Source organism: Stigmatopora nigra, chromosome 16 (genome assembly GCF_051989575.1).
Source record: "Stigmatopora nigra isolate UIUO_SnigA chromosome 16, RoL_Snig_1.1, whole genome shotgun sequence".
NCBI lineage: Eukaryota > Metazoa > Chordata > Actinopteri > Syngnathiformes > Syngnathidae > Stigmatopora > Stigmatopora nigra.
Window position 1 is genome coordinate 4,805,396 of NC_135523.1, and position 14,840 is coordinate 4,820,235.

At 40.9% G+C, this 14,840-nt stretch overlaps 3 protein-coding genes and 1 non-coding gene across 5 annotated transcripts in view; 1 reads left to right on the forward strand and 3 right to left on the reverse strand.

Moving 5' to 3' along the window:
- LOC144209419 (glycine--tRNA ligase-like) overlaps positions 1 to 14,840 on the reverse strand; it is a 118,887-nt gene that overhangs the window by 11,844 nt on the left and 92,203 nt on the right. The window lies entirely within an intron of this gene.
- On the reverse strand, positions 58 to 7,115 carry gars1 (glycyl-tRNA synthetase 1). Of its 2 annotated transcripts, none has more exons than XM_077735699.1 (18): positions 6,874 to 7,115; positions 4,562 to 4,932; positions 4,046 to 4,147; positions 3,881 to 3,983; positions 3,667 to 3,808; positions 3,303 to 3,391; positions 3,138 to 3,214; positions 2,918 to 3,063; positions 2,681 to 2,830; positions 2,443 to 2,605; positions 2,210 to 2,374; positions 1,705 to 1,813; positions 1,472 to 1,616; positions 1,311 to 1,396; positions 1,134 to 1,243; positions 955 to 1,048; positions 586 to 776; positions 58 to 481 (listed from the first exon to the last, which is right to left on the reverse strand). In XM_077735699.1, the coding sequence occupies exons 2-18, from the start codon at positions 4,817 to 4,819 to the stop codon at positions 356 to 358; spliced, it is 2,256 nt and encodes a 751-aa protein (XP_077591825.1). In that variant the 5' UTR covers positions 4,820 to 4,932; positions 6,874 to 7,115; the 3' UTR covers positions 58 to 355. The 2 variants fall into 2 exon arrangements, with proteins under 2 accessions (XP_077591825.1, XP_077591826.1); XM_077735700.1 differs by lacking the exon at positions 6,874 to 7,115 and adding an exon at positions 6,474 to 6,489.
- On the reverse strand, positions 3,464 to 3,600 carry LOC144210012 (small nucleolar RNA SNORA84). The gene has a single exon (XR_013329307.1). It is a non-coding gene; the product is annotated as a small nucleolar RNA SNORA84 (small nucleolar RNA).
- LOC144209415 (uncharacterized) overlaps positions 7,446 to 14,840 on the forward strand; it is a 28,661-nt gene continuing 21,266 nt past the window's right edge. Inside the window, exons 1-6 of the mRNA XM_077735698.1 lie at positions 7,446 to 7,558; positions 8,812 to 8,862; positions 12,120 to 12,220; positions 12,418 to 12,520; positions 12,615 to 12,665; positions 14,614 to 14,714. Coding sequence (XP_077591824.1) covers positions 12,134 to 12,220; positions 12,418 to 12,520; positions 12,615 to 12,665; positions 14,614 to 14,714 — 342 coding nt within the window. The 5' untranslated portion in view covers positions 7,446 to 7,558; positions 8,812 to 8,862; positions 12,120 to 12,133. The remainder of the gene's footprint in view (positions 7,559 to 8,811; positions 8,863 to 12,119; positions 12,221 to 12,417; positions 12,521 to 12,614; positions 12,666 to 14,613; positions 14,715 to 14,840) is intronic.

A 14,840-nucleotide genomic window follows, 5' to 3' on the forward strand; every position in this document is an offset into this window, starting at 1 on the left:
AAACAACCATGTGTAGTCAATACTTGTTATTATTAAGACAATGAGAGAGCACTTCAAAAGTGGTATGAATACATCCAGTAAGTGCTGGCGTTTTTTTTATTGAGTTTGTTAAGCGTCTCAATCTGGTCAGCCTGAAAAGCAAAATAGCGTCAGCATCTTCATTCTGTTGAAGACAATCTGATAAGAGTTTCTCCCTTTTTTTTTTTTTTTAGAAACATGGTGGTCATACATGGTCAAAATACAGTTCCTCTGTATGGACGTGATCAATACAAGCTTAGTGATGTTCTTCCTGGATGATGCAAATGCAACAGAAGTCTGTGTATTTTTTTCCTTCATAGGCAGAAAAGCACAATCTTCATTCCTCAACTGCATCCCTCTTGCTGGTCTCTTGTCCTTCGAAAGTGGGATACTTTATCTCCACATCCGCCCAGGTAAGAGTACCATTTGCTAAATCCCGAATGATCACAGGCAATTCGCTCACCTGAAGGCAAAAGTTGTTAAGTTGGATTTATATTGTAGGAATGTTACCCTTTTAGACACTATATATGGATAATTCAGAGCGAAAAATGTAGTTAGAAGTGTTACCCCAACACGAATCTGCGTCATGGAGTCACGGTCTCTCAGAGTAGCCGTGTGAGGCGTCTTATTAACCGTGTCAAAATCAATGGTTATACCGAAGGCCACGCCGATCTCGTCCGTCCGGGCGTAACGTCTTCCGATGGACCCTGCGGAGTCATCCACCTTGTGGGATACGCCATATTTGGTCATGGCTTCAGCTAAGAGGAGAGAAAAGTATGGAGTGGGCAGGAGTTAAGAGATTTTGTTTGCTTTAGGTATAGGATGGAATAAGTCATCGGTAATTTGAACAGTAAAAACCTTGTGAGTGCATCAATCAGTTTCCTTTTGCCTCCAATCTGTACATTGTCTTTTAAATAAATAAAAAAGGCTACTTACAAAGTTGCTTGACAAATGGTGCAAACTCCTGGTTTTGACTCAAAGGCAGAATTGAGCATTTATATGGTGCAACAGTAGCAGGGAAGCTGAAGAACTGTTTGGGGAGGAAAAAGCATTGAGTGAATAGCATTAAATAAGTAAATAGTCTGTTTGTATTGAAGGATGAGCGTACAACCTACCGTCCTTTGTTCGTCGCCTTCTCTAACGTGGAAGGTGTGCTCAAAGATGGTATACATGATCCTACCAATGCCAAAGGAAGGCTCGATGACGTTGGGGACCACTTCCTCCACTAAGAATGAATGACAAGATACTTAGCATGTTCACTTCCATGGCTTCCACTTGATCTCAGTTCTTACCATGCAAAGTCTTCTGGAACCGCTTCACAGCCACCATGTCTTTGGTCAGGTTGAACGTCTTTCCCTCCACTTTGATGGAGAACTCCCTATAGAGTTTAAAACAGATAGTCGTCAACATTCAACAAACCCGGAACCTCAGACTTCTTCCTCTTAAAACTTACCCGCTCTCATTGAGAAGCTGTTCTGTTTGTGTAATAAAACTCTCATCGCATGAAGCAAGGTACTCCATAGCAATCTTTGCATCCTTCTTGTAGGCCTTCCCGATGACGCCTTTGTTGGGTTCAAACTGGACAACGTTCACGACTTTGTGTGACAACATTAAGGAGCATTTCCAAAGACGTAGAGTGAGAGTAAATAAACAAAATGCATTGGTGTTTTTTTTTTTTTAAGGATATGGGTTCTTTGAGTGGTTTTTCGGCAACCAGGGGCACCTTGGTGGCTTGAGCGTGACATTTCAGGTCGAAACAGGAGCGGTCAGCGCACCCCACGATTTCAATCCAACCCTGGAAAGTAAAACCACCACAATAAGCACACACAGATGCGAAAAACAACCACGTTAAGATCATTGTTCCCTCTAATTTTACATTGGTCTGGCCAAAAGGACAACCTCCCTCTGAGTACCAGTGTGAGTGACATCCTGCAAGTGCATGCAAATGTTCCCTCAAATTTTGCATGTAAAACATGCTGTAAAACACACAAAAAAAACATAAGAGTGGACAGAGCTACTGCCACTGGCTGCCACGTCAACAGCGCTATCATGGGGAAAGGGGTAAAAAAAATCATAAAAAAATATATATAAAAAGTTGGATTTTATTTTCCTGCGCGCCATATGATTGCTGCTGCGCAGAGAAGACGAAATTAGTGCGTAATTGCGCAGCCTAACATTGGTGAAGACGTACGTAGGAGGTTTTGGTTTCAGCATCCCAACAGTCGCAGGCATAGTGGGCCATCTCGTTGTCCATGTGCTGACGGAAACGCAGCTTGTCTTTGGCTATTCCCACTTTAGTGAGATAGAGGTAGATCCTACCGATGAAATACCCGAGAACGGAGTTGTTGATCACACCCTACGAGACCAGAAAGATTTGTTGTAAGTTAATTGTGTTGTGTTTTTAGATGGATGAGGCTTTCCCACCTGCTCTACAGCATCTCCAAGCCTCATGATGTGTGCAGATTGCCCGCTGGTTTGAGCCTTGGAAGAGTACAAGAGAATATCCAGGTCGGCCACATTGGAGAACTTGGGGTGGACTTTTTCCTTGGGGTCCACAAAGTGCTCGATCTCAGCCATGGTGAACTCTCTGTTCATAAAAGTTATGAACATAGAGTCCCATTCATAACAAATAAAAAAGAACCAATGTTGTGAATTCCCTCACCTGACACGGATGAGTCCGGAGCGAGGCGAGATTTCATTCCTGAAGGAGTTTCCTATCTGAGCAGCAGCGAATGGGAGTTTTCCCTGGTTGAACTCCAACAGTCGCTTGAAGTTGAGGAAGATTCCCTGAGCTGTTTCCGGCCTCAGGTAGCTAACAACAATCATTTGAGACAACCATTACTTCACAAAAAACAGTGACAATCTTCAAAATATTGCTTATCTTTTTTTCTTCCTGTACCCTGGCATGTTCCCTCCTGGCCCAATGGAGGTCTGGAACATGAGGTTAAAAGAAATGGGAGGCGTGAGGTCATTTCCCGTGGTGGGAGACTTGACGTTGTACTTGACAAAAAGGTCAGTCAGTTCTTGCTGGGTGAAGTTATCCATCTGTAAAACAGAAGTCAAAATGTGAGAACAAAGTAAATCCCTAGAAGTTAAGTTAAGGTAAAGTCCTGTCAGACCTGTGTGATGACATTCTCCATCTCTGCCTTTTTCTCAGCAGCACACTTCTTGTCAGACATCATCTTTTGGAGATGTGCTTCAGAAAAAGAGAGGTAATATCATGAAATACAACTATAGTATTAGCAATTAGATTTTTTTTCTTCTACTAATCCAATTGGGTTTACCTTTAAGTAGGTGGTCTGCCCTGAAGCATTCACCATTCTTGACATCTTTTACCATGTAGTCAGCAAATTTGTCTACATGCCCTGACGTCCTGATCACAACAACAAATAGTGACTAAACGTCCTAGTACAGTGAGATTTTTTTACAATAAGTCACTTTATAAGAATGTATCTGCAACCGGGCTACGGGAATATGCAATAATAACAGCTCCCATGCATGAAATCGCAGAATTAATGTGCACCTGTTCAATAAAAACCCGCAATTCAGCACTGTGGAGCTGATGCTAGGAACCACCAGGTGCCAAAAAAATAAAATAAAAAAAAAAATAAAAATAAAAAAAAAAAGAAGGTGTGGTTTTTGGCTCACTTTAGAACAGGCTCAGGAGTTAGCATGGTGCAATCGATCTCCAAGATCTGCTCTTCTTGGATAAAGTGCTGCCTCCACGCCTGCAAGATGTTGTTCTTCAAAGCGCAACCCACCGGCCCAAAGTCATAAAGGCCGCTGACCCCTGAGGAATTCCAACATGTTGGATAACCTTCGTTGATGCATGAATCATTCAAGAAAACCACCTTTTGTTTACCTCCGTAAATAGCAAAGGCCTGATCATAGAAGAAACGCCTCTTGAGTGTGTCTTCCATCTTGGTTCTGTCAACAATGTCATCTTTGGGTTGCAAAGACAGCTCCTGTAGTCACAGATTGAATCAATTCATCCATAGAAAAGCTTCATGGTGTGTTCAATGGTTACCTTGGCCTCCAAATTGCGCTTTCTTGCTTTAAGTTCAGCCACCGCTTTGGTAACGTCTACATCAGGAACACCATCCTGCTTCATCTGGCGCACCAGATCCCCCTGGTTTAAAAAAATAACAATCAAAAACAATACAAAACCAAGAACCCCATACATTATAATGGACAGATCCAAGCATGATGAGCTCCATTCACATTACATACCAAAATCATGAACACTTGTTTTGATGGGTCATTAAAGGAAATCAACCCTCAAAAAATACATGGACGGACTATTTTGTCTTTAAATAACATTTGATTTCCCCTTTTTTGGGTGACCGCACCCATTTAAAACCCCATGAGCAGTGTACGCGGTTGAAACGTGGCAAAGGAGCGCAGGCAGATATGACCGCTCACCAGTCAATGTTAGCGTCGAGCTAACAAGCAAATCCCTCCCATTCATTGACTTGGTTGAGTTATATTTACTGGAAATAAACGCGGCGCCATGATCGAAACATAATGATTTAATCCACGTTACCTGTTCCTTGACTGCTAGCCTCAAAGGGGCAAGGATTTGCTCCATGTCGCCGTCCATGGTTGTTCGTCCTTCTTCCAGCTGCTGCCGCAAGCTTTTCTTCTTGTTCTCCCCCCAAAGGCGGGCCGAAGTAGAAAAGGGCCGGTTTCGGAAGTGATCCAATCTTATAGACCGGATCTGCAGCACTGAGCAAAGGGAGGGAATGTGGCCGGTGATCCTCAGCAGTGCCGATGCAACAGCTCCGCGTAGAAGAACAAGCATGGACAGCTCGTAATGCGAGAAGACGAGAATGATGAAATCCTCAATGTCGAGTAAATGTCGTGCACTGACATCGCCCGCACTTTCGTCTCAGTGCAAAGTAAAACAACTGCCGTCTGTAGATTCGCCACAAATAAACAAATTGAAATTATATCTACATGAAACCAACATTGCTAACACAAAATAATACACTATTTTCACAGTAACGTGTATTAGACTAATATGTAGCATAAAATAAAAGCATTTCAAATCTTTTTTGTGCATTTCACATTTACACTTTCAGAATTGCTGTCTGAACACACATAAAAAGCAGGAATAACCTCATACAAATTGAAATATTATTTAGGGATATAACCACATTTTACTCACCGAAATCCTTAATTAAATGAGCGGACATTCAAAATAGTATTGCCATTTAATCTAAGATTTACGGTAATTTCACTCAATGCAGAAGTGACGTAGAAGTTGCGACTTGCGCGTGTTAGGAGCGCGTTTGAACACTGTAAAAAATGCTCACAATAGTCAAAAAACAGCACCGTATATCTCATAATTTAAAAATGAAATAAAGTAGCTCTATTAAAAAAACATAGACATCACTTCACAAGTACAATATTAAGTCAATTCCGCGGTTTTGTGATACTATATATCATATATATATATATATATATATATATATATATATATATATATATATATATATATATATATATATATATATATATATATATATATATATATATATATATATATATATATATATATATATATATATATATATATATATATATATATATATATATATATATATATATATATATATATATATATATATATATATATATATATATATATATATATATATATATATATATATATATATATATATATATATATATATATATATATATATATATATATATATATATATTCGGCAGTTCGGAATATAACCTTTTACTGAAAAGTATGACTAAGTGTTTAATATAAATTTAAAAAGTTTTTTTTTTTTCCCCTTATCATTCCAATTTCTGAACTACATGGTGTATTGATCAGCCAAAGGCAACAGCGGGAATCGAACCCGGGTCTCCCAGACGGGAGTCCAGTGCACTAACCTCTGGCCCACCAAGTGGACACACTTTCCTAGGTAGTCATTTGAGTTTCTTGACAAGAAGTACACAGAAATAGCTAAGGGAAAATGTGTCTTGACTGGGAATTGAACCCAGGTCTCCCAGATGAAAATCCGTTGCACTAACCTCTGCCCCACCAAGTGGATACACTTTCCTTAGTAGTCATTTGAGTTTCTTGACAAGAAGTACACAGAAATAACTAATGTGTCTGGACTGGGAATTGAACCCAGGTCTCCCAGATGAAAGTCCAGGGAACTAACCTCTGCGCCAACCAAGTGGCTACACCATTCTCTACAAGTACACAGAAACAACTAAAAGCCTTACTATACTATGTCCTTTTTTAAGCCTTATACTATGTCGTTTTTAGGGAAAAAAAAGCCTTACTATACTATGTCCTTTTTAGGCCTTATTATATACTGTGTCGTTTTTAAGCCTTACTATACTGTGTTGTTTTTTAGGGGGAACAAGCCTTACTATACAATTTCACAAATTACATTTGGAGAAATTTGAAATTAAAGTTGTTGCATTCTTACTTTGTTCAAGGTTTCAGGCGCCCTCCTGTGGTAACTGTGAGTCAAGAAAGTTGCTGCATTCATACTTTGTTCAAGGTCTTTAGGCGCCCTCTTGTGGTAACTGTGAGTCAAGATTTTTGAGGCAAGGTTGTTTAATCCAAGTAGAGGTCCTCTCTCACTAAAATTCACTGCATCAATTTTAAGAAAGATGAACTTTTTTAAATTATGAGCTATACTGAGCTGTTTTTTATGCCTGCTGGGTATTTTTGAGGGTTTAAAAGCACTACAAACTCACGGAAGTCGCAATTGCTTCGCCACGCTTCTGTTTTTAATGGAATTACCGCAAAATTTGGACTAGCGTCCCCTCATTTGACCACTAACAAGTGCGCTAACTAGCTTAGCCACAGTGGAGTTGACCAACCTTTCTTGAAAAGCCCGCTTTGAAAATGTATTTGATAGTAAATCTTCATCCATATCAATTTCTTCTCCTTCTTCGGCCATTGTGTGTTGACAAAACCGCTATTGATCTGATTGGTTAAAGCAACAGTTTTAATTGACGCTTTTTGATGATGTAACGCCTGCAGAACCCTGGGAACAAATAATGGCTGAAATGTGATTGTTTAAATTGCTTAAATATAAAAACACAAAGGAGCTCTCCCACTCTGTTAAAAACGTTTTCTCAAAGGACCGTGCTCCTACTGGGAGACTTTGAGGTATTTTCATCCCAAGCACATGCGCATTGGACAAAAATAACGTAATGAACTCAAGCGAAGCGCACACGCAAATAAAAATAAAACACAAATACAAACTTTGATATGGACGTAATTTCTATTTTTTTTAAAAGAGAATTTTTATAGTATGGATCTATTAACTTTGGTTGATTTAAATCTTTAGCACATTTGGCGCATGCGTATTAACAAAATGTCAGGGGTGGGGGGGGGGGGTTGCTCCCGGAAGTGTGACGTATTTCTGATCAGGTGACTCATCAGACCGGAAAGGCAGAATTCAAATCCTAACGGTCCTCGTTGACGCTCGGTCTCGATCCACCAACTTGGCATGGCTTGGGTGTCCAAATCACCACGTCGGATTCATCTCATCTGTCAAAGGTAAGAAATGTTGACATTTCTTTGTTACGACCGTCATATACTGCACACTTTCATGCTAACGCTATAATGGCGGCCGAAGGTAGCTTGCTAAAGACTATACACCCGAGACTCGCACCTTCACGCACACACATAAAAAAGTAAACAAACATTACTAAGTGTTGTACCCGTGATTTTCCACGGGGTGGTAGTATTTCGCCTTTAAAAGACGGGTGAAATAATCAGACAGGCTCTTTGTTGTATTTCAAAACCAACTTTAGTTATTTCAAAGCAATTCACACAAAACATAATATACAATAACACTCAAATATATAGTAACATATTAACAACCCGTTATAATCCAGAGCAATGTACTTGCTGCATAAACGATTATAACTTATGAGTATTGTAACTTGTTACCTTTTGTTCCGGCCGTCATATACTGCATACTTATTATGCTATCCTTATAACGGCGGCCGAAAGTAGCCTGATGTAAACAATGCACCCGAGACTCGCACATTCACGCACACACATAAAAAAAGTAAACAACCAGCGGCCGAAGGTAGCTTGCTGTAACCAATACCCGAGACTCGCGCATTTACGCGCACACATAAAAAAGTAAATAACCAGCGGCCGAAGGTAGCTTGCTGTAAACAATACCCGAGACTCGCACATTTACTCGCACCCATGAAAAAGTAAATAACCAGCGGCCGAAGGTAGCTTGCTGTAAACAATACCCGAGACTCGCACATTTACGCGCACACATAAAGAAGTAAACAAGCAACACTAAGCATTACGTTCTTTCTCACATGCTACGATTGCCTCTTGCACATCTCACACTCAATCGTTATTCAAAACAAAGCAACATACCTTTAAAAGACGGGTGAAATAATCAGACAGGTCCGTTGTTGTATTTCAAAACCAACTTTTAGTTATGTCTGAATAGCCCGTTATTATACTCTACCAAGGTCTATGACCATTGGTTAATCATACGTCATCGCCCCGTGTTTAACGCATGCTAGCGGCATGAGTCCCTTTTTAACTTAACACCTGCACTCATGTATAACATCAACTACTTCACCCTGTCACATAAGCATTATGTTGTCTCCCACATGCTAACTATTGTCTCTTGCAAACCCCACACTCAATCGTGTCCACAACAAAACAACATACCTTTAAAACACAGGGGGAAATAATCAGACAGGTCGGTTGTTGTTATCTTCAAGCCAACTTTTAGTTGGTTAGTAGATTCTAATGAATGTGCCAATGTCTTTTAGACCAAGTGTCAAGTGGACTGGAGGACCAGCTGTTTGAAGACCCTCCAGAAGGTAAAGTATTTAAAGTAATTTAAAGTAATTTAAAGTAATTTAAAGTAATTGTTAACATTAAATGTAAGGATAGTCGAATCGAAATAAATGTAAGAATAATAGGCAAAGTGGTCTGTCAGAGATCTGCATGCCGTCGTCATCAATCAGGACGAATGGGACGACGTCTCCCATTCAGAGCGATTGTATGATGGCGGCTGTTGTGTTGATGATAAATCCTTTGCTGTACATAGCCAAAATAGTCATATAGAAATAAGTGTAAGAATAATAGGCAAAGTGGTCTGTCAGAGATCTGCATGCCGTCGTCATCAATCAGGACGAATGGGACGTCGCCCATTCAGAGCGATTGTATGATGGCGGCTGTTGTGTTGATGATAAATCCTTTGCTGTACATAGCCAAAATCGTCGTATAGAAATATGTGTAAGAATAATAGGCAAAGTGGTCTGTCAGAGATCTGCATGCCGTCGTCATCAATCAGGACGAATGGGACGTCGCCCATTCAGAGCGATTGTATGATGGCGGCTGTTGTGTTGATGATCAATCCTTTGCTGTAAATAGCCAAAATCGTCGTATAGAAATAAGTGTAAGAATAATAGGCAAAGTGGTCTGTCAGAGATCTGCATGCCGTCGTCATCAATCAGGACGAATGGGACGACGTCTCCCATTCAGAGCGATTGTATGATGGCGGCTGTTGTGTTGATGATAAATCCTTTGCTGTTCATAGCCAAAATCGTCGAATAGAAATAAGTGTAAGAATAATAGGCAAAGTGGTCTGTCAGAGATCTGCATGCCGTCGTCATCAATCAGGACGAATGGGACGACGTATCCCATTCAGAGCGATTGTATGATTGCGGCTGTTGTGTTGATGATAAATCCTTTGCTGTACATAGCCAAAATAGTCGTATAGAAATAAGTGTAAGAATAATAGGCAAAGTGGTCTGTCAGAGATCTGCATGCCGTCGTCATCAATCAGGACGAATGGGACGTCGCCCATTCAGAGCGATTGTATGATGGCGGCTGTTGTGTTGATGATAAATCCTTTGCTGTAAATAGCCAAAATCGTCGAATAGAAATAAGTGTAAGAATAATAGGCAAAGTGGTCTGTCAGAGATCTGCATGCCGTCATCATCAATCAGGACGAATGGGACGACGTCTCCCATTCAGAGCGATTGTATGATGGCGGCTGTTGTGTTGATGATAAATCCTTTGCTGTTCATAGCCAAAATCGTCGAATAGAAATAAGTGTAAGAATAATAGGCAAAGTGGTCTATCAGAGATCTGCATGCCGTCGTCATCAATCAGGACGAATGGGACGACGTCTCCCATTCAGAGCGATTGTATGATGGCGGCTGTTGTGTTGATGATAAATCCTTTGCTGTTCATAGCCAAAATCGTCGAATAGAAATAAGTGTAAGAATAATAGGCAAAGTGGTCTGTCAGAGATCTGCATGCCGTCGTCATCAATCAGGACGAATGGGACGACGTATCCCATTCAGAGCGATTGTATGATTGCGGCTGTTGTGTTGATGATAAATCCTTTGCTGTACATAGCCAAAATAGTCGTATAGAAATAAGTGTAAGAATAATAGGCAAAGTGGTCTGTCAGAGATCTGCATGCCGTCGTCATCAATCAGGACGAATGGGACGTCGCCCATTCAGAGCGATTGTATGATGGCGGCTGTTGTGTTGATGATAAATCCTTTGCTGTAAATAGCCAAAATCGTCGAATAGAAATAAGTGTAAGAATAATAGGCAAAGTGGTCTGTCAGAGATCTGCATGCCGTCATCATCAATCAGGACGAATGGGACGACGTCTCCCATTCAGAGCGATTGTATGATGGCGGCTGTTGTGTTGATGATAAATCCTTTGCTGTTCATAGCCAAAATCGTCGAATAGAAATAAGTGTAAGAATAATAGGCAAAGTGGTCTATCAGAGATCTGCATGCCGTCGTCATCAATCAGGACGAATGGGACGACGTCTCCCATTCAGAGCGATTGTATGATGGCGGCTGTTGTGTTGATGATAAATCCTTTGCTGTAAATAGCCAAAATCGTCGAATAGAAATAAGTGTAAGAATAATAGGCAAAGTGGTCTGTCAGAGATCTGCATGCCGTCGTCATCAATCAGGACGAATGGGACGACGTCTCCCATTCAGAGCGATTGTATGATGGCGGCTGTTGTGTTGATGATAAATCCTTTGCTGTACATAGCCAAAATAGTCGTATAGAAATAAGTGTAAGAATAATAGGCAAAGTGGTCTGTCAGAGATCTGCATGCCGTCGTCATCAATCAGGACGAATGGGACGTCGCCCATTCAGAGCGATTGTATGATGGCGGCTGTTGTGTTGATGATAAATCCTTTGCTGTACATAGCCAAAATAGTCGTATAGAAATAAGTGTAAGAATAATAGGCAAAGTGGTCTATCAGAGATCTGCATGCCGTCGTCATCAATCAGGACGAATGGGACGACGTCTCCCATTCAGAGCGATTGTATGATGGCGGCTGTTGTGTTGATGATAAATCCTTTGCTGTACATAGCCAAAATCGTCGTATAGAAATAAGTGTAAGAATAATAGGCAAAGTGGTCTGTCAGAGATCTGCATGCCGTCGTCATCAATCAGGACGAATGGGACGTCGCCCATTCAGAGCGATTGTATGATGGCGGCTGTTGTGTTGATGATCAATCCTTTGCTGTAAATAGCCAAAATCGTCGTATAGAAATAAGTGTAAGAATAATAGGCAAAGTGGTCTTTCAGAGATCTGCATGCCGTCGTCATCAATCAGGACGAATGGGACGACGTCTCCCATTCAGAGCGATTGTATGATGGCGGCTGTTGTGTTGATGATAAATCCTTTGCTGTAAATAGCCAAAATCGTCGTATAGAAATAAGTGTAAGAATAATAGGCAAAGTGGTCTGTCAGAGATCTGCATGCCGTCGTCATCAATCAGGACGAATGGGACGTCGCCCATTCAGAGCGATTGTATGATGGCGGCTGTTGTGTTGATGATAAATCCTTTGCTTTACATAGCCAAAATCGTCGAATAGAAATAAGTGTAAGAATAATAGGCAAAGTGGTCTGTCAGAGATCTGCATGCCGTCGTCATCAATCAGGACGATTGGGACGACGTCTCCCATTCAGAGCGATTGTATGATGGCGGCTGTTGTGTTGATGATAAATCCTTTGCTGTAAATAGCAAAAATAGTCGAATAGTTATAGACATACTTTGCTTTCAGTTTTGATTTTTTTATATTAGGGACAAAGGCAACAATGGATGATGACTTGTGGGATGGACAGCGACATTGGCCAAAAGGTTTCCCAAACTGTGGAGAGCGAGGACACCTGAAGACAAAAAAAGTAAGTTTACTAAGCATTATGTTCTCTCCCACATGCTAACTATTGTCTCTTGCAAACCCCACACTCAATCGTCTCCACAACAAAACAACATACCTTTAAAACACAGGGGGAAATAATCAGACAGCTCAGTTGTTGTTATCTTCAAGCCAACTTTTAGTTGGTTAGTAGATTCTAATGAATGTGCCAATGTCTTTTAGACCAAGTGTCAAGTGGACTGGAGGACCAGCCGTTTGAAGACCCTCCAATGGAGAGCACTTGGTCCGAAGAGGAAGCCATTTGCACTCTTGGAACACGCGGCAGGTGGGAAGGCTCATGTTTGATGTGAATTTGGCCCTGTGGGAAAAAGCGTATTCCATTTCAAATAGATTCTAATGAATGTGCCAATGTCTTTTAGACCAAGTGTCAAGTGGACTGGAGGACCAGCTGTTTGAAGACCCTCCAGAAGGTAAAGTATTTAAAGTAATTTAAAGTAATTTAAAGTAATTTAAAGTAATTTAAAGTAATTGTTAACATTAAATGTAAGGATAGTCGAATCGAAATAAATGTAAGAATAATAGGCAAAGTGGTCTGTCAGAGATCTGCATGCCGTCGTCATCAATCAGGACGAATGGGACGACGTATCCCATTCAGAGCGATTGTATGATTGCGGCTGTTGTGTTGATGATAAATCCTTTGCTGTACATAGCCAAAATAGTCGTATAGAAATAAGTGTAAGAATAATAGGCAAAGTGGTCTGTCAGAGATCTGCATGCCGTCGTCATCAATCAGGACGAATGGGACGTCGCCCATTCAGAGCGATTGTATGATGGCGGCTGTTGTGTTGATGATAAATCCTTTGCTGTAAATAGCCAAAATCGTCGAATAGAAATAAGTGTAAGAATAATAGGCAAAGTGGTCTGTCAGAGATCTGCATGCCGTCATCATCAATCAGGACGAATGGGACGACGTCTCCCATTCAGAGCGATTGTATGATGGCGGCTGTTGTGTTGATGATAAATCCTTTGCTGTTCATAGCCAAAATCGTCGAATAGAAATAAGTGTAAGAATAATAGGCAAAGTGGTCTATCAGAGATCTGCATGCCGTCGTCATCAATCAGGACGAATGGGACGACGTCTCCCATTCAGAGCGATTGTATGATGGCGGCTGTTGTGTTGATGATAAATCCTTTGCTGTAAATAGCCAAAATCGTCGAATAGAAATAAGTGTAAGAATAATAGGCAAAGTGGTCTGTCAGAGATCTGCATGCCGTCGTCATCAATCAGGACGAATGGGACGACGTCTCCCATTCAGAGCGATTGTATGATGGCGGCTGTTGTGTTGATGATAAATCCTTTGCTGTACATAGCCAAAATAGTCGTATAGAAATAAGTGTAAGAATAATAGGCAAAGTGGTCTGTCAGAGATCTGCATGCCGTCGTCATCAATCAGGACGAATGGGACGTCGCCCATTCAGAGCGATTGTATGATGGCGGCTGTTGTGTTGATGATAAATCCTTTGCTGTACATAGCCAAAATAGTCGTATAGAAATAAGTGTAAGAATAATAGGCAAAGTGGTCTATCAGAGATCTGCATGCCGTCGTCATCAATCAGGACGAATGGGACGACGTCTCCCATTCAGAGCGATTGTATGATGGCGGCTGTTGTGTTGATGATAAATCCTTTGCTGTACATAGCCAAAATCGTCGTATAGAAATAAGTGTAAGAATAATAGGCAAAGTGGTCTGTCAGAGATCTGCATGCCGTCGTCATCAATCAGGACGAATGGGACGTCGCCCATTCAGAGCGATTGTATGATGGCGGCTGTTGTGTTGATGATCAATCCTTTGCTGTAAATAGCCAAAATCGTCGTATAGAAATAAGTGTAAGAATAATAGGCAAAGTGGTCTTTCAGAGATCTGCATGCCGTCGTCATCAATCAGGACGAATGGGACGACGTCTCCCATTCAGAGCGATTGTATGATGGCGGCTGTTGTGTTGATGATAAATCCTTTGCTGTAAATAGCCAAAATCGTCGTATAGAAATAAGTGTAAGAATAATAGGCAAAGTGGTCTGTCAGAGATCTGCATGCCGTCGTCATCAATCAGGACGAATGGGACGTCGCCCATTCAGAGCGATTGTATGATGGCGGCTGTTGTGTTGATGATAAATCCTTTGCTTTACATAGCCAAAATCGTCGAATAGAAATAAGTGTAAGAATAATAGGCAAAGTGGTCTGTCAGAGATCTGCATGCCGTCGTCATCAATCAGGACGATTGGGACGACGTCTCCCATTCAGAGCGATTGTATGATGGCGGCTGTTGTGTTGATGATAAATCCTTTGCTGTAAATAGCAAAAATAGTCGAATAGTTATAGACATACTTTGCTTTCAGTTTTGATTTTTTTATATTAGGGACAAAGGCAACAATGGATGATGACTTGTGGGATGGACAGCGACATTGGCCAAAAGGTTTCCCAAACTGTGGAGAGCGAGGACACCTGAAGACAAAAAAAGTAAGTTTACTAAGCATTATGTTCTCTCCCACATGCTAACTATTGTCTCTTGCAAACCCCACACTCAATCGTCTCCACAACAAAACAACATACCTTTAAAACACAGGGGGAAATAATCAGACAGCT

Coding starts and splice junctions, on each gene's coding strand:
- gars1 (XM_077735699.1), bottom strand. CDS start 4,819: ATGCTTGTTCTTCTACGCGGAGCTGTTGCATCGGCACTGCTGAGGATC. Junction 3,809..3,880: donor GGCCTTTGCTATTTACGGAG/GTAAACAAAAGG, acceptor GGAATTCCTCAG/GGGTCAGCGGCCTTTATGAC. Junction 1,814..2,209: donor CTGAAACCAAAACCTCCTAC/GTACGTCTTCAC, acceptor TTTACTTTCCAG/GGTTGGATTGAAATCGTGGG.